The sequence below is a fragment of the Phalacrocorax aristotelis genome, chromosome 7 (genome assembly GCF_949628215.1).
Source record: "Phalacrocorax aristotelis chromosome 7, bGulAri2.1, whole genome shotgun sequence".
NCBI classification, from domain to species: domain Eukaryota; kingdom Metazoa; phylum Chordata; class Aves; order Suliformes; family Phalacrocoracidae; genus Phalacrocorax; species Phalacrocorax aristotelis.
Window position 1 is genome coordinate 27,329,564 of NC_134282.1, and position 24,814 is coordinate 27,354,377.

At 40.3% G+C, this 24,814-nt stretch overlaps 2 protein-coding genes across 3 annotated transcripts in view; one reads left to right on the forward strand and one right to left on the reverse strand.

Annotated features, from left to right (window-relative positions):
* The window catches only part of LIMS2 (LIM zinc finger domain containing 2), a 43,400-nt gene that overhangs the window by 14,550 nt on the left and 4,036 nt on the right, over positions 1 to 24,814 (forward strand). For both annotated transcript variants that reach the window (XM_075099399.1, XM_075099400.1), the window contains exons 2-9: positions 9,575 to 9,734; positions 10,576 to 10,642; positions 10,952 to 11,072; positions 20,626 to 20,775; positions 21,552 to 21,702; positions 22,818 to 22,910; positions 23,796 to 23,844; positions 24,031 to 24,106. In XM_075099399.1, the coding sequence (XP_074955500.1) occupies positions 9,575 to 9,734; positions 10,576 to 10,642; positions 10,952 to 11,072; positions 20,626 to 20,775; positions 21,552 to 21,702; positions 22,818 to 22,910; positions 23,796 to 23,844; positions 24,031 to 24,106 (867 nt within the window). The remainder of the gene's footprint in view (positions 1 to 9,574; positions 9,735 to 10,575; positions 10,643 to 10,951; positions 11,073 to 20,625; positions 20,776 to 21,551; positions 21,703 to 22,817; positions 22,911 to 23,795; positions 23,845 to 24,030; positions 24,107 to 24,814) is intronic.
* On the reverse strand, positions 11,531 to 18,962 carry GPR17 (G protein-coupled receptor 17). The gene is made up of 2 exons (XM_075099398.1): positions 18,562 to 18,962; positions 11,531 to 14,310 (listed from the first exon to the last, which is right to left on the reverse strand). Exon 2 carries the CDS (start codon positions 14,272 to 14,274, stop codon positions 13,240 to 13,242), a length of 1,035 nt encoding a protein of 344 aa, XP_074955499.1. The 5' UTR covers positions 14,275 to 14,310; positions 18,562 to 18,962; the 3' UTR covers positions 11,531 to 13,239.

Sequence of the window (24,814 nt, forward strand, 5' to 3'; positions counted from 1 at the left end):
ACACATGCGTCCACCCTTTTTCAGCAGTTCTCACAGCCGTTTCTGTAGTTAATAAAACAAGGAAAGGTCCTTCCCAAAGGGGAGATAGGTTTCCTTCTTTCCATGTTTTTATTAGAACCTTATCTCCTGGTTCTAACTGATGAATTGCAAATCCTAAAGGTGGTGTCTGGGCCACCATCCCAATCTCCCTTAACTCTTTTAATCTTTTTCCAATGGTAATTATATATTTTTGGATACTATGATCTTCAATTACATTATTCCCCAAAGGCATCCCTTGAAAGTAGGGCATGCCATATAACATCTCATATGGTGATAATCCAGTCTCACTGTATGGTTTAGTTCTTATATTTAACAGTGCCAATGGTAAGCATTTCGTCCAAGGCATCTGTGTCTCAATCATCAATTTAGCCAATTGTTGTTTTATTGTTTGATTCATTCTTTCTACCTTCCCCGAACTTTGTGGGTGCCATGGAGTGTGGTATTCCCACTGAATGCCTAATGATTGACATAATAGTTTTATTATTTTGGAAGTAAAGTGTGTGCCCTGGTCAGAATCAATGTACTGGATTATCCCATATCTAGGTATCAAATGTTCCAATAAAATTTTTACCACCATCTGTGCCGTAGCCCGTGCTACAGGGTAAGCTTCTACCCATTGTGTCAAATGATCTACTATTACCAATAAATATTTTATTCTCCCTACTTTAGGCAGTTCAGTAAAATCTATTTGTACTTTCTTGAAAGGTCTGTAAGCTGTTTTTCTCCCTCCTATTGCCACTTGTCGAAACACTTTCTTATTTACCTTTTGACAAGTTAAGCATCCTTGTGTAATCTGCTTTGCTATTTCAAAAATCGCAATAGAGCCAAATTGTTTAAGGAAGTGATCGCTTAATGCCTTTGTACCCCAATGTGTTTGCGCCTGCAAACGTTCCAATATTTGTCTGGCATAGGCTTTCGGCAGCATTTCTCGCCGGTCGGGCAATGTCCATTTTCCTTGTTCTAATTTAGCCCCTATTTTTTCCAATTTTATCTTTTCTTCAGGGGCAAACTTCTTCTCTTTCTCCTCCTGTGTTTTTTCGCTGATGTCCTCCTGTGTTTGTACTACATTAATTTTAGCGACCTGAGTCCTCAGGGCTGCTTCCTGGGCCTCTTTATCCGCTAAATTATTCCCTCAAGTTCGGTAATCTAATCCCTTTTGGTGTCCTCTCACATGTACCGCTGCTATTTCCTTTGGTTCTCTTAATGCTTTTAAAATTTTTACTATTAATTCTTGATGTATTGGATTTCTCCCTTGAGTATTAATTAAACCTCTTTCTTCCCAAATTTTCCCAAAAGTATGGACCACCCCATACGCGTATTTCGAATCCGTAAATATAGTCCCGCTTTTGCCTTTTAATAATTCCAGGGCCCTACAGAGGGCATACGGCTCACAAGCTTGAGCTGACCATGATGGACTCAGAGGTCCTGACTCCACAAGTTCTAGGTCCTCATTAATTATTGCATATCCTGATTTTCTTTTCCCTTCCACCACTCGGGAGGAACCATCTATAAACAGCACCTCCCCATCTTCCAACTCAGTATCCCTTAAATCTGGCCTCACCTTAGTCTGGGCCTCAATTACCTCTAAACAATTGTGTTGTAATTCCTCCTCTGATGGCTCTCCAAACAAAAATTGTGCTGGATTCTGGGCAGAAGTCACCCTCAATTCTAAGTCAGGGGAGTCTATTAGTATTGCTTCATACTTTAGGATCCGGCTGTCTGTTAACCATTTTTCTGCCTTCTGCTGTAAAACATTTCTGACATTGTGTGGGGTATACACCTTTAAAGGAGCACTAAAAGTAATTTTTCGAACTTCCTCTATTAATAAGGCTGTAGCAACCAGAGCTTGGAGGCAAGCAGGCCATCCTCTGCTTACTGGATCAAGTAACTTAGAGCAATACCCTCAGGTTTTTTGATTCCTGCCCAGTCTTGAGTAAGAACTCCATATGCTGTCTGGTTTGATGTATTTACAAAAAGATAGAAAGGTTTTTCTAAATCTGGGAGGCTCAATACAGGTGCTTGTATTAATGCCTTTTTTTATTTCCTCGAATCTCTGGTCATCTTCTATAAACGACTTGAGTTGGTTATTAGTTAATTTCTCATATAGGAATTTTACCTTTTCACTATAATTTTCAAGCCACGGTCTACAGTATCCTAATAATCCCAATATTTGTCGAATTTCCTTTTTAGTTTGTGGGGGTCTCAAGGATAGAATCCCAGATATCCTATCAGGTTCTAGCTTCTTCCTTCCTTTACTCAGCCAATGTCCTAAGTATTTTACTTCCTGTTCTACAAACTGTAGCTTTGATCAGGACACCTTCAATCCCTTCTCCCCCAGAAAATTTAACAATTTAATGGTGGCCTCTCGGGTCCCCTCTTCAGTTTCTCCTGCTACTAATAAATCATCCACATATTGTAATAATTTTACCTCCTTGGGTAATGGAAAATCTTGTAAGATTTTCTCTAAAGTTTGTCCAAATAGATTTGGTGACTCTGTAAACCCCTGTGGTAGTACAGTCCATCTTAATTGTTGTTTTCGTCCTGTTTCGGGGTCCTCCCACTCAAAGGCAAAATAATCTCTGGATTCCTCATCCAGAGGACAGGCCCAAAAAGCATCCTTCAAATTTATTACACTATACCAAGTATATCTAGGAGAAATATGACTCAGTAAAGTGTAAGGATTTGCCACCACAGGGAACTTGGTGATCGTTCGCTGATTTACAGCTCTTAAATCCTGTACCATCCTGTATGACCCATCCGGTTTCTTTACAGGGAGGATGGGTGTATTATGGGGTGACATACATGGTTCCAAAGTTCCTTTTTCCAAAAGTCTGTCAACTACAGGTTTTAATCCTTCTCAGCCCTCCCTGGGTATAGGATATTGCTTGATTCTAATTGGGTGATAAGAATCTATCATTTGAACACTTATGGGGTCTATTTCTATCTTTCCCGTTTCCCCTTCTTTATACCACACTGAGGGGTTAATAGCTTCTTCGTCTTTTTGTGTTAAAGTGTATAATTTAATCTGCAATTTTTCCCCTTTACTCTGAATGCTCAAATTTAACTTCAAAATCAAATCCCTTCCTAATAAATTGCACTCCGCTTCAGGGAGCAAAAGTAAATCATTAAGGCAAATTTTCTTTTCTGTCTCTACTTCTACATCTTTCAAAATAGGTACTTTAAAAGGTTCTCCTTTTGCCCCAACTACAGACATATAGCTCTTCCCTTTTTCTATTCCTTTTGGAAGTTTTTGAATGGTTGATTTTTCGGTTCCTGTATCTACTAAAAATAAAACTTCCTCTTTATGGGGACCAATTAATAATTTTATCAAGGGCTCTGTTGATGTTGAAGTCCCCAGAAGATATAGCCCCTGACACCCCTATTTGTCTTTAAACATTCTCTCATCTTGTTCCCGTTTACGGCAGTTCTTCTGAACACGTCCTCTCTTGTTACAGTAGTAACAGACGGGGGTTGTGAATCTCTCTCGGTAAGGTTATCCCCAGGGTGACTGCTCTATTCTTTTTTCCCTTTTCTCTCCAGATGGAGTCTTATTTTTCTGACTTTCTCTTACTGCTGCTACAAAAATTTTTGCTTTTGCTTTCTGCTTTTCTTCGTCCCTCCTAACATAGACTTTCTGGGCGTCTCTAACTCCTCTAATCCTCTTTCTTGCCGGTCTTCCAGTTTTTCTAATTTCCTTCTTATATCCCCCCAAGATTTGGCTACGAATTGTGTTCTAAGGAGTGCGGTCCCAGCCACTGTATTCGGATCAATTCCAGAATACATTTGTAAGCTTTTCCTCAACCTCTCCAACCATTCTGTTGGAGATTCGTCTTTCCCTTGTTGTTCATTAAATGCTTTATTAATGTTTTGCCCTCAGGGAACCGCTTCCCTTATTCCCTGTATGATTAATGTTCTCAAATCCCTCATATTCTGTCTTCCTTGGGGTTGTTGATGATCCCAGTGGGGATCCACATTTGGCCATTTCTGATCTCCCGGGGGTCCTGCCTGATTCTGTCTTTCCCAAATCCTTATTCCAGCTTGTCTAATCATTCCCCTTTCTTCAACAGTAAATAAGATTCCTAAAATGGACTGTATTTCTTCCCAGGTATAAGTATTGGGGCCTAGGAGTTGATCTAGTTTTTCAGCTACTCCGAGGGGATCATCTCATAGGGTCCCCATTTCTTTCTTAAAGTTTCTTACATCTGTGGTATTTAATGGGACTGCCACAAACCCGATGCCTCCCTGATTGCCTCCGAGGGGTACCTCTCGTAAGGGATATAGAGAAGCCCCCTCAGATATGGCAGTCCTACTTCTCGTACATGCAGCCGGCGGTTGATCTAATTCCGGTGCTGTTGGTGGGGGAGGCAGGGATAACGGTGGGACTGGTGGAGGTACTACGGCCACTGGAGGGGAAGCCACTGCCAGAGGTGGATTATTAGGATATGGGGGCGGCAGGTTATCCAGTGGTTCCTATTTATCATCTTTTTCCCTTTCTTTTTCATTTTTATCTCCTTCTTCTTCCGCAAAGTTTTAATCTCTTTTCTTTAATGTAAGTATTGAGGCTGGAAAAGGATGTGAAATCCTGATCCATAATCCTGTATAATCACTCACTTTCCTCCTGACTAAAAGGTTCCTTTGAATTAACATATATATTCAAGGCCTGGCAAATCCAGTCTTCAAAAGATCCAAAAACAGGCCAAAAGACAAGTGGTCTTAAAGGTTCCTTCGGCCATTCAACCATACAATATTGAACCAATTTTAATTTACTTTTTCCTTTTCTGGGGCCCCTTTCATTCCAATTTCTAATCATTATTCCTAATGGACTTTCTGATGGTATGTCTGGTAGTTTGCTCCCTTTCTTCTGGTCCTGGGTCCTCGATTTTGTCTGACCCATCTAGGAATTTTACTGTGGCAATTCCTACAGCCCTTGGTTACCGGTAAGAGTGTCTTGCAGGGGGTTTAAGACCTATCACCCACCCACGAATCCTATAGGAATCACTTCGGTCTTTCACCGGCCAAGTCCCTCGCGGGAGATTGGAACCGCGGTTAGAAGACCTCCACAATCACTTCGGAACTAGGTTCCGTCTCAGTCACGCTCTTACACACACAAGCAACCGAATCCCACCCAACCAAACGGTATACAGCCTAAATACTTACGACTCTGTCGTCTTCGTTCGGGTCTTCGCGTGCAGAATTACGGGCAAAACAAACTGCTGCAGCAGGCAAGGGAGCTTATAAAAATTAAATTCTGTGCGTGTCCCTATTCGGGTTCAGGATGGCGTTAGCCCTGACCCAACCTGACCAGGAGCCACCAAATGGTGGGGCGCCGCTCCTAGATCAAGTCAGAATTCAGGAACCAAGACCATCCCGGATGAGCCCCCAGTTGTGATAATTTAGCCTTAAACGGAATTCCAATTAAAGTTTACAATTTATTGAACAGAGACAAGCAAGCAGTGCTGGATGCACGGGGGATCCTTCCGCCTAGCGTGCATACCATCATACAAAACTACAGGGTTTATATTCAGTTACTTAATTAATAACAATTAGTAAAAACACGCCTAAGTTTACACTCATTGGTCAGTGATAAGCATCCCTCTTGCCGTTGGTCAGCCGTATTTAAATTAGCCACGCTTGCCATGTAGATTAGCACGCATGCTCTTTATGGGTGTGGGGGGGGCAAGTCTTTTGGGTCCTGAATTGGGTCGGTGGTCGCAATCTCCCCCTGCCAGAATTACCTTTCCCCCAGTTTCCATGCTTCAGCGCCTTCTGAGCCAAGAAGTTCCCTGTTATCACTACTGGCTGATTTGTGGCCTTCCCTTATCTTGGCACTCTCCTTTGTAGCAGGATGTTTCCACTGTTAGTCCTTGAAGTTCTACTGAGTTATATTCTTTTAGGAGGCTTCTTGTCAATGAAGCATTCATTGCTAATGCCCTCTTGTCTGGCCTAAGCATTATTTATTATCTTGTTAAAATTCTCAGGTGTTAGTTTCTACTCCTAACTAAAATTCTTTCTTAACAACTAACTTAACAAATCGCCAATCGCTATTCCAACCATTAAGACAGTTAACAAGTCAATTGAGCAGCCCTCGGTTACACAAGCACAAACAGAACGGTCAAATGTTAGAGGGTCACACTTCCCCGTGTGGCCCTAGCATTGTTCCATATTGACATGAATCAGATGAACACAATTTTACACCTTTGTGGCAATGCTGAAGTTGCAACTTTTAGCTTGATTGTAAAAGAATAAAACATCTTAAGTAAAAACAGATGCAAAGTCATGAATGGAAAGAGAGCAGAGAGGAGAAACTTGAGCTATGATTATCGAAGAGCCACAACTGCTGGTTTGTATTACAGGAGACACAATGGTTGGGAGCTGATGTGTGATTTAGCTGCCTCCTGTACAGCTCTCCCCAACAAATTTCAACTGGGTTATAGTTGAGACAGAGGAGTATGTTATTTTGTGTACAGGTTCTTTGGGTTTTTTTTTTCACCGGGACTAATAGTTTTTCTTATGTATGAGTAACAAGTCACAGTCAGTAGCTCATTTGCATTGCGGCATTTCTTGGACAGCTCAGGCTGTATCACCATCATCTTTCTTATGCCTTTAAGGAAATCTTGTCAGCATCAACCAAGTTCTTTTAGTTAATTTTTAATTTTTTTTAATATTTTCCATTTCCAAGTCTTTGAAGTGTTTGTTCTATGCTGTTTTGCAAAATCATTAGTGATTTTTGCGCTGTGTATCATATTCTGTTGTTAAGCAGTATTGGAATATCTTGAGCAAAAGTCCATAGCTAGTAATGGAGTTGGACCTTTTGCATCATCATGCATCAGCAGAATGGTAAATAAATTCTTGGGACTCTTGATATTCTCTTGATTTTGCAAATGAATGAGGTAAATTAGTTTTTTGAGAGTTAAAAACTAAATCCGAAGTTGTACTTCATGCTAAGGGAAGACAGTGAGAACACAGAGCAATAGTGCATTTTACTTTCACTAGGAATTTAAATTTCCCAATAGATTTTATATTGTTTAGAAGTTAGGGCTTGCAGTGGGGTTACTCTGTCTTGACAGCCGTCAAAAGCTGGTTTCAGAACAGAGGCTCCTGAAAGCCTTATTCCAATGAGTAAGTCCCTATGTCTTCATTACCTGTTTCACTAACAGCCATGGGACTTATGTCAGAATCTATCCCGGGATAAGTATATTCAATAGTGTTTGGTGTGAACTATCCCACTCGTGAACTTGCCCTGTGTTTCATACAGGAACATGGCTGTGCAGGTTGCAGGCTGTAATTGTTGCATGCTGCTGTTGTCTAGGTGGCAGCTCTGTTCTTGCAGAGCTCAGCCAGCAGGTAGTCAGTAGTGGCAGCGATGGGTACTGTTCCTTCCCTGCAGTGCTGTTAAAGTTCATTTGGAGAAAGAAAAAAAAAAATCAGGATTTTTTAAAATGTTGATTTCATGTTTATAAAGCAAAAAAACCAAGAAACACAGCCTTAGCTCATGCTTTGTTGCTAGTGTGTAGGGTGTAATACTTGCTGCTGCGTAGGAAACTGAACTTGCTCGAATGCTGTTTTGCCTGTTTTTTTTCGGTAACCCAGTGGAGCTTTTTCACTGACGTTGACATGAGGCTTTCTTAATCACGGCTGCTGGCTAGCTCAAGTCTTGGAATTCAGGCATCAAGTTTTTCAAGTGGGAAAAAGTACTTGATGGGGAGATTATATTTGCAAGTCGTGGTACGCATTTGCATGTCGTAACTGAAAGAGCGGTGATTGAAAACTAAGCCGATTAGGTCTCCTCTCGGCTTTGCTGCGAACACTGATGTTTCTGTGTTGACCTATTCCTTTGGTACTCTGTCAGGATAAAAATAAATGACAAGATTTCCTGCTTGTCCATGATTCTGGTCCACGTCTGTTTTTTAAAGCTCCTTTGTAGTGCAGTAAGGAAACAACTTGTAACAAAATCCTGCTAAATCAGTACTCCATTTTTGAAATTATAACCACCTCCCTTGGTCTTTGTCACCCTTGGAATTGGAGTGACAGAAAGAAAGTATATTTTTACTGAGCAGTCACTCGAGGTCACAATGTAGGATATTCGTAGAGGCTGCAAATGTGGTATGTTTGGCTCAGCTGAGCCAGCTGAAGCACAGGGCTGGTTTTGTTGCCTCAGGAATATGAGGCTGCTACCTGTGCTGCTGCCTGCTGGTTCTAGTTGTGCTTGGAGCACAAAGCCCGAGAATACAAACGGTGGCGTGTTTTTGTAGGGGTGTCTCTGATTGGAGGAAAGAGAATCTTCTGCTCTGGAACATGCTTATCGTGTTACTGTTCTCTATGAAGAGGTGTGGAAAATAGCATGTCAGGCTGTAGCTTAACAGTAATGAAGGAAATTCAGTTCAAAGTAGCTTTGAATATAAAAAGAAAGAAAAAAAACCTTTCAGACTAAGCCGTCTTTCATTTTATGAATATGTTATATGCTTCAGGAAAACTACTACACAAATATTTCAGATATTTTTGCTGGAAATTTTTTATACTCCCACCTATGAAACAGCTATCTTTCCAATCCTAGAATTCAGAAGGTGCCCAGAAGGCATAAAATAGTTTTCATTATATCTAAAAGTGTAACTACATTGAATTTTTATATTGGATAGTCTGGTGGATAGAAGAAAGAACACATCGCAACAAGAAACTGAGACTCTCCCTTATAATTTTTCCCTCCCTGTTTAGACATGTGAGATACGATTTTAAAACTACATTCTGTTAGTATATAGAGAACTTAGATTGTCATGATTGCAAGTGTGAAAATTTTGTGAAAGAGGTTAGGGTTGTTCCGCGTTTTAGGCGAGACAGGCTGCGTCCTTTACGTGATTTGCAAGTGTGGCTTTGGGGGTTTTTTAGCCTCACTGTCTGAGGAAATGAAGCTGATGTATTTTCCAAGCAAGCCAGCCAGACTTCTCTTTTCCCATACCTTTTTAACACTTTGACACTTTCAACTAATTCATTAGGAAGACAGAGGCATTGAATGCAGTTATTTTCCAATGAATCTTGTGCACATAAGCTGCTGGGTAGAGGGGGAAATGCCCTGTTAATTCCTTCGGTGAAGGGGAGACTGCAGAGGGATTTGAGTGCTTATTACACATCAGAATATCCTTAGAGGTGCACATCCTGACATCCTGAGACCAGAAATTCCCAGAAGTCAGGATCATTGTGTTTGCTGCTCTCTGAACTACTGGTTTACTTAAAATTGTGCATATTTGGTATGAGCTATTAGCGGGATGACATAGTGGGTTGAAAGACTGGTGAAGCAGCCAAAACTGCGCAATAGGTGTATCTGCTACATGAGCTCATTCTGCCGCGTGTGAGTTGCAAGAACATTATTTCTAACTGATGTCAGTGCTGAGTTGACTCATTGGTGGTTGGTTTTTTTTTTCATGCAAAAGGGAGTTTAAAGCAGTGGAAATGTTGTGTTCATAGATGTTGGGGAAACTTGGGTGATTATACTCGTGATTGGCTGTGACTGCTCACGTTCTTACTCTTGTCTTTATTCCAGTAATATGTCTGATGCTCTTGCAAATGCAGTATGTGAACGCTGCCAGACTCGATTTGATCCTGCAGAGAGGATTGTAAACAGCAACGGGGAGCTCTATCATGAAAACTGCTTTGTCTGTGCTCAGTGTTTTCGTCAGTTCCCAGATGGACTTTTTTATGAGGTGAGGTCTCATACTGTGGGTAAGAGAAGAGAAATAGCTCCATTAAAATGCAAGGAATTAACTGAAAATTCTGCCACAAATATGAATTTCCATCTTTCTTGCATGTTTAATTTCTTAGCCCTAAACCTTTGTTGCTATTTTTTTGAGGGTCTTCCAACTTCATTTTCTTTTTTGTCTTCTCACATATTCCTTCCTATACATCAGTAACAACAAAAACTCTGTGCTTGCTTTTTGGATAAAAAGAAAATACAAAATGTTTCTTAACACTTCATTAGGCATAAGTGAATTTTTGCTTTATTTTTAGACATCTTGTACCAAACTTTTCCCATTGAGCAGCTGAAATTCGTGAACCCATTTAAAAATGTGGTTGAAATATTTTTTACAGCATATGTATGAGCACATATTTTGAATAACACATTATTTTAAACATGCTGTGTTCTTAATTTGCTGTGAGTTTTAGCCCCATGTAGAAGGAGTAGTTCTGAATTACATGAGTAAAAAGAACTAAAGGAAAAATTAAGTTAAAGCCAACTATAGGAAAAGGGCTTTGGACACTTCAGGATTTTTACTGTAGCAATAGTTATATTAATTATATATATTAATAGCAGCATTGCTATTAATATAACTGTTTGCTATGCAAATTCGCCATGAGGCTGAAGCCATATCTGGATAGTTATTTAAGAAAAATCTTTAGGAGTTTAAAAACAAGTGGGGGGAGCTAGAACTGGAAAACTTGACTGACCTTGACTAATTGGTCATTTCAATGGAAAATCATGCTGAACTATCAAGACACAAGAGTAGCTCAGATATTCATGAGGGTTCCTTTGTGTTTTGTTCACAGTTTGAAGGTCGTAAGTACTGTGAGCATGACTTTCAGATGCTGTTTGCTCCTTGCTGCGGTGAATGTGGTAAGATGTGGTGCATGTCAACACTGTGGGGTAACATCTACGGGCCTGTGCAAACCTCCCACCACTGCAGTGACATCCAGCCATGGGCTGGGATTCCTGAGGTCATTTTAAGGAACAGGAGCTCTGGAAGGATACCAGCAGTGATTTGGGGTACCCTGGTTGTGGGAATAATTGTTTTTGGTTTTGTTTTTTTCAAAGTTAGACTGTAATAGTTCTTGTGGAATTAAAGTGGAGGGATAATGAAAGGCAGTAGACTTTTGATAAGACTGTTTTCTGCATGCATCTCAAGGTGCTGCTTTCTTTTTGCAGGTGAGTTCATTATTGGGCGTGTTATCAAGGCAATGAACAATAATTGGCACCCAGAATGTTTCCGCTGTGAGCTCTGTGATGTAGCACTTGCTGACCTGGGTTTTGTGAAGAATGCTGGGAGGTAAGATAGAGCAGGAGCTCTGGAAGTTTTATCAGTATTTTTATTGATACAGTAGTGAGATGGTGAGAATGGTCAGGTAGTTGTACACTGAGAGGTGAAGCTTGAAAAGATACGGAAGAAGCTTTAAGGAATAGCCTGTTAGGGGATGGGAAATGGGATGAACAACAGTGTTCTTCATGCAATGAAACATGTAGAAAGCAGAAACTCAAATTTTAGTAGCTAGTGGGAGGGTTCTGGAAAAGAAAGGGATTTCAGACAAAAGGCCGAAAGTGAGAAAAGGGATTACATGATGCTGGGCACGCTGTTTATCAAGTAAGCTGCTGAGCAGGAAATCAAGATACAGCAAAAGGCCAAGAGAATAATACAAGGGTTACAGCAAAGCCTGTTCGGCATGTGATTCCCCTGGTCTTCAGAAATCATTAATTTTATACATCGAAATATAAAAATGAGTCCTAAAGGTTGATTAATGCATTTAATTAAGAAGTAAGAAATAAAAACATAAAAGTGAACTTGTACAAAAGCATACCATGATAAGAAAATAAAACAATCCAGCAGTTAGCAGACAGCGTTGCACAATTCATGGTTAACTTCAGGCTTTCATCTGTCTTGAGCAAAGCCTAGTAGTTTCCTAGAGTTTATATTCTCGCTAACTAAATGGTGAAGAAGGGAAAGAAAGGTTATATACTTGTACCCTGTCCAGCAGGGAGTCCTCTCAACCCCCTCTTCTCTTCCATCCTGCATGCAACTTCTCTGCCTTAGTTTTTGGAGTTGGGCATAACGGATTTTCTTTTGACACCTAAACTTGTTAGAATGGGCTTTTGTGATAGCACCTAGGGTGTTTTGGGAAAGCAGTCAGGATTGAAGCAGTTCAAGCAAGAAAAAGTATGTTTGATTTCATAACTTGTGGCCCAAATCTAAAATGGTAAGGAGCTCATTCCCAAAAGCACAGAAAAGGGCTATGTGTATGTATATGTACATAAAAAAATATAATTCACCTGTCAGGTGATTTCCTATAATATTTATCTCTATAGCATAGAAACAGTCTTCTAGTAAATATTATTGGGAACTCTTGGGTTCCTTTTCCTGCTTCTCATTGTACCTGATATTCCCTAGTCTGCCTGTCATTTCCAGGCATATTCCACTGGATGCAATTTATATCTGTGAGGATAGTTAAGATAATGTCTACTTTATCCATAGTGAAGGAATAGTCTTGCTAGATAAGTCACAAAAATAATTGTAAAACACCTCAAAGGTAGGAATCTCTTCTGGACAAAGTAGACTTCACTTCTTCATATGCTTACTTTTCTTTACTTTCGCCATTTGGGCTCATATTTTTATGAGTCGGCATGTAGCAAAGATGAATGCTGTACTCCTAAAGAGCCCTTTTCCATTTTCAGTTAGAGGGTTATCAGGATATCTGATGTTTTGCAGGGAACTATGTAAAAGAGGCAGTGCAGTGAATGTTGTCCAACCTCTCTCTGTAGCTTTGAGACAATGGCAGGCGGCAGATAGAAAAGGTAGTCTGAGGTTTAGTGCTCATCTCCCACTCTGAATGTTGGGAAGAAGTAAAAAAATTTTAAGTCCTATCTTAATTCCAATCTAGGTTGGGTGTGCTGCAGCATTTTGATCTTTTTTTTTATTGCCACCATTTAGTACAGATTTTCTGTCTACTATGTATAAATGCTTTGAATTTGGAGACTTGAACAAGATGTGCAAGCATGCTATCTTTTCATCGGGCAGGTCTATCTCAGGAGTGGATCTCTACTGCTGACACAGTATAAAATTTTAAAGTAGGCTGTATGCATTGTGCACAGGAAGAGTCATTACTGAATGCTTTGGCAATTAAGTTACCTCCTTTTTTTTTTCCCCCCAAATGTCCATTTAATAGCCTCTTTGCTCCCTTATCTATTCGTGAGTGTTCAGCCCTCAGTTTCACATCTTGGAAATCAGTAGAGCTGTACATCTGTTTGCCGTTTCAGTAACATAAGAGCATGTGATCTCTGTTGCCAGAGGGGTTCTTACCAATTGCAGTCCCATAAAAACAATAGAACTTCCCTCTTCAGGATGAGTTTGAAGCTGAGTGGATTATCTCGCTGGGTATTTGCACTCTCAGCTGATTTTGGTGGAATAGAGTGTTTTTAAGTTGAAGCAGTGACAAGAGTCATGTTCACAGTTCAGATTTAGCACTTAGTGAACTTTCATTTGTCTTACCCTCATATGTTTGAGGCAACGTTACAATCGTCTTAACACAAAAGAGACTGCACAAAGCCTCACGGAATTTCTCGGCTACAAAAAAATACATGACTGGATCAAAGGCACCGTTTAGACTTGTAAGGCAGGAAGTGATGCGGTTACTGAGAGCTAGAATACGCTGTGTTTCACAGGAAGTTTTGGTCCCATTGTAATGGAGAATATAAATGTAGCGATTGACATGATAAGGTACAAAGCAAATCAGAAAAATCATCAGTACCATGATGATCATTTTGATAGCTTTTTCTTTCAGGTGTTTCTCAACTCTGTTCCCACTCTTCAGGCTTCGGATGATTAATAAGTAGCAAGTCACTGTAGTAACGAATGGGAAGGTGAATGCCACTGCTAAGGACACAAGGGCATGGTGTGATGCCTTTTCTCTGTAGAGCTGCAGGCAGACAGTTGTGTTTTTCATCTTGACTGTCTGCACACTGAGCAGCAGAGGTGCCATTGCAACACCAACTATAACCCATAGAAGGGCACATGACAAATGGGCATAAAGGGACCTGCGGAGCTTGATGGACTTCACAGGGTGCACAATGGCTAGGAAACGGTCAACACTGATACACATAAGGAAGTAGATGCTGGCATACATGTTGAGGTAAAAAAGGAAGCCAGTGAGTCTGCATGGGATCTCACCAAATGGCCAGTGATTACCAGAAAAATGGTACACCAGCCGGGTGGGGAGTACCAGCACAAAGGACAGATCAGCCACAGCTAGGTGCATCAGGAAAATGTTGGCAGGTGTGCCTGACTTTTGGTCCCGGATGAAGAGCCAAAGAGCCAGGGCATTGCCAACAAAAGCCAGGATGAAGTCCAGGAAGTAGAAAGTGGCAAAAAGGATGTTCTCAAGGTGTGTCTCTTTGCCACATTGCTCTGATGTTTCCAAAGAGAAATTTGATTGATTTGAGCAATTGAAGAGTAGGCTTGAGGGATCTGCTGGGCCATTCATTTTTCACCACAGTTTTGAAGAAAAAACCCACAAAATCTGAAAGAATTGAGACAGTATATTACAAAAAAGCCTGGTTTTGTGAAGAAAAAAACCAAACAACCCAGAAAACCCATCCAAAAAAAACCACACATGGAAATCAGTCATGTCTCCTGTTTGCTATTTAATACAAGAAGTCAGTCTGAGTTTAAACCCTTATATTAAAATTCTGAATACCTCCTGCTTAGCTGGGTTTTCCAGACCATTAATTCCTGTTGAAGGAGCCACTATGAAGAGCTATCTAGCTGACTATGAGATTGTCTCCAGCCTGTGCTGAGATCAGTTGAGTAACAGAGCGGTGAAATGATTGTGTGTCTGGTTAATGGAGGAGTGGAAGTGGGTTCTGTATGTCTAGCTAGAAAGTATTTGCTGTGTTTTATTTGAAAGCATGATTCAGGACTGAGGAGCTCCTATTGAGTCAGCTTTGCTGAGCACAGGTAGTTGTTGTAAGGTGACCTAGTTCAGAATATCTGTCTTGTTCCTAGGAGAAGTTAAAGACAGGTCAGGTATTGCTGTTATTAAAAAAACCGCAGAGTTTCTGAAAATATTTGTGAATTATTTTAGTCTAAAGTTCTATATTTAAGGCAAATGCATCTAGTTCTAATATAGCAGGAAACTTTTCAGATGGGTAGCAGGATCTCATTTGAACAGCAAAAAGCCAGTGAATTGACTCAGGAAAGATTGTTAGTAATGCTCATGCTGTCAGTTACTTGTCAAAGTGTCATTCTTCCCTGCAGCTTTCTTTTCCCAGCATGACTCTCTTCCCCCCTCAAAAGCCTTGAACTCCACCGTAGCTTATCCAGGGCCTTTTCTAAGACACAGCTTAGTAAAACTGAGCTTAGCTTTGTCAGTCACTCTGTTATCTGCAGGGTCCTGTACAGCATCAATAAAAAGTGATAAGATTTTCTGGGCACCTACCCATGGCTCTTAATACATTTCTCATCTGTGGCTATAGGTGTTAGGGAAACGCAGACAGTGTGAGTTTCCAGCATTGTCTCTATTTCTTTCCTCAGAGGTGTTACAGTATGTGCAGCAGTACCTCCATTGTGCTCGCCATCGCATTTTGTACTGATTGCCCATTTCTCCATAATATTCAATACATCTTTAAATACATTGATTTTCCTCTACTGAGATTAAAATTTTAAGATGGTTGCTGACATTGTTAGACAAAACTTGTAGTCTTGGGCAGAAGCTGTGCTATATGCTGAAATCCTACATCATTAGACAGTTGATCAAAGGCATTATGTGATGCATCCAGCTTCCCAACAGAACTGTTTGTTCAGATGTCTAAAAATATTGGTGGCTAATCGAGAAACTGAGATGGGATTAAGAACAGACCAATATACTGGAAAAAGTAAACAAAATTCCAAGGTAATTACTGTCTTCTGTTTGGCTGCAGTCACTTGCAGGTGGACAGAAAACTACAATAGCTAGAGATTAATATGCTGGACTGCTTCTGTTTAGTTCACAGTTGAAGAGATGAAAGTCAACAGATGGGACAATGAAGGAAAATCAGAAACTGAAATGTCTTCATATGGCCACAGAGGGGCCTTCCTACTCCATGCATTGCCTAGATACCCTGCATGTTTATGGCACAAAAAAGGCTCTAGGTCTGAGTGTATGCCTGCTGCCAGCTCCGTGCTTCTTTGGAGTCCTAGAGATGGCAACAAATAATTATCTTGGGATTACTAGAAGTGCCTGTGCAAGGATGTACAGCCCCTTTTTCCAAGGGACATTTTATCTCTAAAAATCCATGTGAAATCTTGTACAAAAGGAAAATTTCCCTGTTGCAGTTTTCTGTGTGAATTTCCTGGGTTTGCAGAGGAGCCTGCAATTTTTCTTTCCAGTGTTTATTTGTCCTTTACAAAGTAAAACCTGCAGGTATTTTTGAACACAAGATTTTGAAGTTTGTATGTGATAGTAATGTTGAATGCTCAAATGCTTGTCCTCCCTGGGTGGAACTAGTTTAAATATGTATTTTTCTGTTGCATACCGAAGGAGAAATAGGATGAGACTGTGCCTTTTTACTGGCTGTTAATTTACAGTGGTACCTATCGCCTGATGTTCCGGCTATGTAGCCTTTTTTTGTGTTGGGCACTTCGTTTAAATATGCTTTTCATCTGTGGAAAATGTCATCAGGTGCTCTTTACACACGCACACCTGTCAGTGATTGGGTGGTCTGATAGATAAGCATTACTCCATAGATGGTTGTGACAACACTGAGAAAGCAGTAAGTGCTGTCTTGGACCAGCTGAAAAGGCAGAAGCAGGGTTGTCTAATGGAACCGGCAGGGAAGTCCCTGTCTTAATGATGATTTAAATCAGTTCAGGAAGTGAAGCAGTAAGCAGACTTTTTCCCTGTTTACAAGCTAAATACTAGGGGTTTAGCAGCATGATACATTGAACTCATTCTATTTGGCTGATTTCCTAAGGAGGATCTTTGGGATTCAGATTCAGCTGAATGTTAGTGCCAGACTTGGAATAGCCAAGACTTAAAAGTTGAGAGTTTTGTCCTTACTTATGGCAGCATTAAGTCTCCCATTGATTTCTGTCTGGACATGCTTTCACTGCAAAATACTGTGGGGTGGAGTAGAAGGGAGAATGTCAGCGCTATCTAGAAGCCCAGTATGTCAGTGTCAGGAAGGGAGAGGCTTAGAACTAATGATAAAATTGAAGTAGATTCAGTATTTTCAGAGCCTTCTTAGGAGAGCTGCTGTTACCTAATTTACTTTTTAGAGCAAGGTGAAGGGAGATATTTTTGATTGTCTGGTCAGAAATCATAGAAAAGGGAAGTGGCATCTTTCTAATTTTGCTTAGGTTTTTAAAGCGGAAGGGAAATTTAATCAAGTTTTAATTTTTTTTTTTTTACAGTCTGTTTGACATGAAAATTGTGGTGCAGCACTTGGAGGTTAGGAAAAAAGCTGACATGTCACTAGAATTAGTCATTGAGCTTATTTTTAGAATTTATATCTTTCCAACAAAGTGCTACAACTTTACAAAAGTAATAGTTCTTCAACAGTGTGTTCTGTAGACAGTGTGCAAAGACCTTTGCTGTTATTTACAGTTCCACTTCTGTTTTGCCTGTTTTTATCCTATCAATTTAATTTAAAATGAATTTAATTTAAAATAAATGTGTTTAAATTTTAGTTTTTTCTTTCTTTTTGGTTTGATATGCTTAGAAAAAAAGCCACTCAGAGTCCTGGAAAGCTTGTTGTGCTAGTCTGATGGATGCTAAACTAAAAACCTTCCCAAACGACCTAGAATATGTAGTTTGTGCTAAGCTATATGGTGCAAGAGGCTTTGACTCAACAGACAAAAAACTTCTTTAGGAGTCTGGCTCATTGTCCAATAATTTCCACTTGGATTGCACTCTTGGTGTTGTGTGAATATTTAGTGATTTATGTATTGCTAAACAGAGTGCTATTCTGGAATGAGCCATTACCCCGAGCCTCCCAGGGCTGAGCTGTAAAGGGGATGTCACTGCTCATTTGAAATGCATGCACACTGACCATATTTTACACCCTGTTTCTCTTCTCAGAAACAAGCAAGATAAAAATCCACAAGGCTGCCAGTATAGACACAACCTGATTATTCTTTCAGCAGATGCTCTATCATTAATGAAACAATAAGCAGAAGAAATATTTAGCTCATCATACGTTAGTTACCTGGCTCATTTGGAACTTTCATTATAATGCCTACTGCAGACAAATTTGAATTATATGTTAGGGTTTGTAGTGGATATCGGAAATTCCTGTTCTTGCTCTCAGCTAGAGCAGTTTCTGGTTTGGGATTACGCTAGTTTGCAGGTTTTTATGATTATGGTTGTAATATCTTGTCAAATGGGAACTATTATTCACTGAAAGTACTCTTCATTAGAAATAGTCATCTACTGACTGAAACAATTGTCCTGAAAATCAGTCCCTGCTGAGCCTCCCACCTTTCAGCTGAAATACTTGTTTCTCATGAGCATCACAGCAGTGTCAGAGCGTTCTGGCATACCACTGTCAGTTTTCCTGGCACAAATGGGTGTACACTAGGTACAGAAGCCTGAAAACTTATGTTTTGGAGGAGTGATGTAAAGAAGAGCAAGGTTCTTTGAGGTTCAAAAATATTGACTATTCTTAGTTTCAGACATTTTCATTCTATTAATCCACCTCTGTGTGTGTGTCTTTCCACCTCACTGACACCAGCTAAAACTAATGCCATTAGGAAAGCTCCTTCATTATTCTGCTAACAGAAGTTTGTCTCTTACCTCTTTACAACGCAGTCCTATGGGTGGAGTATAGGGTCCTTTTGGGGAAGATCTCAAGGAACTCCTTCCGATGACAGCAAACCAAATAGAAGCAGCAATGGTGAAAACAAGATTATCCAAAAAGAGAAAACAGTGGCAGAGTTGCTGAGGGTGGAGAGGGCAGCCCCTTTATATAGTGTCCTTCTAGCTCTGATAGCACATTATCAGCTCAGTCACACGACAGAGCAGAGGAGAGGACACCCCAGCACTGAAGAGCGGTCTTCATCCCAGCTGAGCTCTTGGCACTGGGGTTGCTGCTGCTGTTATAGATATGAATGTATTGTATGAATATTCCAGTGTTCATGGTGCTTACTAAAGGCTGCTACTGAGCTCCCAGCCATGAACACAGACTTCTTGGAGTCCCCTGATTATTTTAGGAGGGTGGAGAGAAGCATTGTTTGGGGGAAGTCTGGTATTAATAGACACAACAGGACATTTCAGAATAGGACAATTCCATAATGGTGGGAGTGGGGAGAGGGAGAGGGGTGGCTGCTATGGTAACAGCTTAGCCTGTCCAACACTTCCCTTTGCTTGCAATAGAGGAGGGTCTGTGGGACGGCAGAGAGGGTTTGTGAGTGGGGAGGGGTTGATAATTGTTTATCAGTCCAAATGGCTGAAGGCATCTTATTCAGCTGAATGAGAGGGGTCTGTTTCAGGACACTTGCTTCAGGGTCCCTATGTCCTGCCCTGTATAATTACTCTGCATTTGACAGTGCTGAATAAAATTGATGCCTTTATGCTGAGATGAGCACAGCTGCATGTTTCCTTATAATGGGGTGCTGTCTGCTTTTGCTGGACTCCGTCTGGGCAGACAGTAATTCCAGCCCTGGAAAGAGACACTTGCTGACAGGAGGACCCAGATTTGGAGAGAATAATAATGATACTTAGCACTTAGACAGGCGTCTGCCAGCTGAGGGTCATAAATGTTTGAGGTCTCACAACAACATCTGTGTTGTATTCTTATCCCCATTTTACGGATCTAAGGGTAAGTGATTCATCACAGCAGAATTTTGGAAGTGGCCCTGCAAAGAGCCCACTACTTCAGCCATAAGTCTACCCTTTCCATTTGAACTTTTCCTTTTGTCTGGTGTCTTTTGAGAATGACGTGTAAATCTCAGCGAGTGTTTCACATAGTGATATAGTGAAAGGAATTAAGCAGGCTTGTCTATTTTGTGACAAAGCAACCCACAGAAGTTATTCCTGTGTCATTTTCATTTTATCATAAATTCTTCGCAGCCTGCAGCACTGCAGCTAGAGGGGTAGGTAACAGCAAATAAAACTGAGCAGCTTCTCCTCAGAGCTCCTCAATATTGGGATAAAATAGGTGGATTCCATCAGCTTTTACGGAGGTTTTTTTATGCCTCTGCCCAGGCTTTTTACCAGAAATTTGGCTTATCTACCTGTTCAGGATTGTACCTGTAATATGTTCTAGAATATGTGATAGGAACAGTTACATTTATCACATAAAATTGCATAGTTCCTTATTTTCTTTAACTTAGAACTAAAAGGAATTTGTAGGCAGAAGAGCTAATATTCAATGGTCTCTTGTTTGTCCTAGCTATTGAAGACTAAGGAATTCAGCCATGGTAAAGGCATTTGAGCTATGTGCTTTCATTTAATATTTTTTATTTTTTCTCCTTCACTCCCTCCCAGTGCTGTAATGCCTCTGTTATGGCTGGATCCCATAGTGAATAATAGAGTGAGGGTGTTGTGACCTTTCCTTGCCCACCTCTCAAAAAGGATCTAAAAGTACCAGAAAGGATACCTAGAAAAATGACAGGGATGGGATACAAATCATTGAATGTTGTTGGAAATTTCTAAGGAAATAAAACTCTGACTGCTCTATCCACATATTCTTTTCTGTGCAACTGGTGTGAGAGACAGGATACTAAACTGAATTATGTTTAGCCTGACCTCAGGAGACACTTCTTCTGCTACATAAAGTACATCCTACAGCATGCACTGTATGTTAATATACAAGAAAAAATTTCTTAGTATTTTCTTTTCTTTACTTTGTTCAATCAGGCATCTATGCAGGCCGTGCCATAACCGTGAAAAAGCTAAGGGACTGGGCAAGTACATCTGTCAGAAGTGCCACTTGATAATTGATGAGCAGCCTCTGATGTTTAGGAATGATTCCTACCATCCGGATCATTTCAACTGCACCCACTGTGGGTATGTTCTCATATTCTAAACTCTTGACAAAGAAAGGAGACAGCAATCAGCAGTGCAGTCCTTTCCAAGGCCTAAGCTTTGCTGCCTTCACACTGTTGAATAATCAAAAGAAATTTGGAAAGCCTTTAGGAGCTTTAGGGGTTTTTTGCCATTCAATGTTCTCTTCTCCTAAACTTGAATGACACTATTTTATACTGAAAATGAAAATAGTTCCTTGGTATAAACTTACCTGAAAGACTGTGCGCAGATTACAGTAATAGTGTTGTCCAAAGATAGCTGTTGCCAGGCCATTCAAAGTAGTTTCACTTTACATTCCTGGATAGAAGAAAAAGATGATTTGGTGAGCTGTGTCCGTCTTCTGGCACAGTCCACTACCATGCTGATACCTGTCTGATAACTGGCACAGTACTGCCCTAGAATGGGTAACAGAGCTGAAGAATAAAGTAAATGGCTCAGTGCTGAGCATTACTAGGGTGGTCCTTGTACAAAAACTATCCCATTCAAAGATAGGTTGAGTCTTTGCATGACACTGCATTGTTCCATGTTTCTGCCAGAGTATCTAGGTGAAGACGCGATATTCCACATGTGTTCTCTTGTTTGGCAAACTGAGAAAGCGATTTTAGAAAGATGAGTTGACAGTAATGGTTTTTCACTGGCTTAATTTCATGACTCTGCATGAATGTTCCCAAAGTATGTTTAGTCTTCCAAAACTTCATCTTGGGCATTAAAAAGCTTTACTTCCTGTTCTTACTTCAGGGACATGTTTGTGTTTTCAGGAAGGAGCTGACTGCTGAGGCCCGGGAACTGAAAGGAGAACTGTATTGCCTGCCCTGCCACGACAAGATGGGAATCCCCATCTGTGGAGCCTGCCGCAGGCCCATTGAGGGACGAGTGGTCAATGCTCTGGGAAAGCAGTGGCATGTTGAGGTAAGACCTCTCTGAATCTGAAACTTCCTTCCGGAGCCATTTTGGAAGAGGACTAGTGCTAGTTGGAACCTGTAGACATTTACGTGATCTGTAATATATGAATTCTGACAAAAAAATAATTGCTTATGTTTCAGATTGTCCTCACCTTCTGTGAGCAAATGAGTACAGTAGGGTCATCAGGGTTACCCAAGAAAGCTGTGCTTTCACAACAATAATAACCTTAATTTTAAAATGCCTGACTTGCATTGTAAATATTCATGCAGAATACTGTTCACTGAACAGCATTTACTTACTAATAAAGTTACATATTTCTATGATATACTTAGATATATCCTCTCTAACCCCACTTAACAGGTTCATAAGAGTGTTAGAATTTGTCATGTAGGTGGAGCCAGTGCAATTCTTGCTTTTTAAGCCTTTTCAGCTCGTTGTTTCTATAACTTTCAGCTGAGTCGTCACAGCTTGCTCTGAAGTTTTTTTGTGATTTAAGCCTCCTAGGGCTTGAAATGAGAGAGATGATGCTCTTCATTTGAAGTGCATTCATACCAGTGACGTTTTATGTTCCTGTTTCTCTTCTCTGAAACAACCAAGATAATAGTCCACAAGTCTTATCAGTGTAGATACAGGATGATTGCCCTTTCAGCAGATCTTCTACCTATCTTTAATACAATTCTTAATTACTATAGTAGACTAAATATTTCCTCTTTTCTTTCATTTCCATGAAGATTTTCCTGTCTGAGTTTCATTAAAGCATTAAGGGGTAACAGTTTTGAACTGAAAGAGGGTAGATTTAGATGAGATGTAAGGAGGAGGTTCTTTACTGTGAGGGTGGTGAGGCTCTGGAACAGGTTGCCCAGAGAAGTTGTGGCTGCCCCATCACTGGAAGTGTTCAAGGCCAGGTTGGATGGGACATTGAGAGCAACCTGGTCTAGTGGTATCCCTGCCCATGGCAGGAGTTTGGAACTAGATGATCTTTAAGGTGCCTTCAAACCCAAACCATTCCAATTCTATGATCAAGTGTCTTGTATTGAGCCATGACTCGTAGCCATGCAAGTTTTACCTAGTGATAGAAAAGTCTCGTTGCCTGCCACTGAATGTCTTTTCTTCTTTTACAGCATTTTGTTTGTGCCAAATGTGAGAAGCCATTCTTGGGGCACCGACACTATGAGAAAAAAGGACTGGCTTATTGTGAAACTCACTACAACCAGGTAAATTCTGCCGTCTATACTGTAGATACTTGCTCTGACTGGCAAATGATTTTTTGCATTTTACATGCACAAAGCTATGCAGATTTTGCATAATCTGAATTTGTAGAGACAATGCAATTTTACTAAATTGGTGAGATTTAACAGAAAAATTGTTTTTCTTGGTAGATGTGAAAAGTGATGCTGAGAACAGAATAGAAATGTCTTGGGACATTGATATTTCTTTGTGCCATTGACAGAAAAAAACATGACCATGGGTTGTGATTATTAAATCCCTGTAATTCTACTCTAAAACTATTTGTGTGGACTTCTTTGATAATTAGTTGCATCCATGGGCCTAAGATAAAAGTTGTGCTGTCTAAAGCAGAAGAAAAGTGTGTTTCAAAAGCCAATCAAAAACTGTTTTTTCTGTCTGAGTCTCCGGAACAACTATGAGTTTGGTATTTTCTTCTGTCAGGATAAATTAGTCTCTTTCTCTCATAAGAGATAAGCGTTACTGTCTTGAAAGTAGCTCTAAGTTATATTTTGATGTCTATAGTTAAGCATCAGGAGATGTTTGTCTATAGTAAGCATCATACTCTACTGATCCTGTTTTCTCCAAATTGCCACATGTACAGGACTTTAAGATCACATAACAGTAGTAGAGTGTGAGGAACCAACAAAAAAGGTTTTGTAGCATTTAGTAGTATGAGATCCAAAAGAACATAGACTATTTGGCAAGTGTATGGGAAGTTATTCAGAAGAGTTAAATTGGTATATTTGGGAGCTACTTGCAATGCCTGGGAATTCTTTCATTGTTAGTATTTAATGTTCACACCAGCTGTGTAATTTGGGGAGCACAAGTAGTCAGTAGTATGAGTTCCTGTTCTTATTTCTTTTGCTGTGCAGCTCTTTGGAGATGTCTGCTACAACTGCAGCCACGTGATAGAGGGAGATGGTAAGATTTGTTCTCTCCTTGTTCTGGGTTGCTGTACTTGTTTTATTTGTTAGTGCAGCTGTTGCAGTCCCACAGTTGCAAGGCACCAGTGTTTCTTTTCACATCTGGCCTCATTTGAATTTGGATACAAATCCAAATTCAAATAATCCAGCAGTTTCCTCTTATTTTGTGCTTTTGCCTTTGCAGTGGTATCAGCTCTTAACAAGGCCTGGTGTGTGAATTGCTTCTCCTGCTCCACCTGCAACATCAAGCTTACACTGAAGTAAGTCAGTGTTTATATTTTGGACCATGCGTGACATTTGCCCCGAAGGCCTGGGGGAACTTTGAGCCACTGCGTCTCTGAGGGGCAATATACCTTTTCTCTGTTGGAGCAGATGCTTATGGTTCCACTGATTTCAGAACTAAAAGGGAGCTGGGACTCAGCATCCTCTCTATTTTCTTTCATTAATCTATTATGTGAGAAGGTTGGGTAAGGGGAGAACTCCATTCAGCAGTAGAGGGAAGGCTCTAAACTTCGAGTAACTGCCTGTCCTGAAATACCTGCAGCCTCCATGTCACCTTAGTCTGGATGCTTTCCTCAATGACAGTGTTTGCAATTGCGTAGATCTCTTTAAAAGAAAATATTATGCTAGTTACCTCAAATATGTAGAAGAGGTACAGAAAACAAAGCAATCCTACGTTTTTCCTTTCTCAGGCTCAAACCCTTACTTATCCTACTCTGCTGGGTTGGCCCCAGAGGGCCTTTGAAGTGACATTTCCATTCTGTGATAATAAGATTATTATTCTGGACTGTTACATACAAATATATAGCAAAATCTTGCTCCTTATTTAACTAGCAATACTAAAGACCCTAGTTCCCTGATAACTCAGTTCCTCTACTTACATGACCAGACAAGGAAGTGTGTTGTTTTATACATGCAGTACAACACAAACAACTGCATTTTTGTAGATGCACAGAGACTTGATTTAG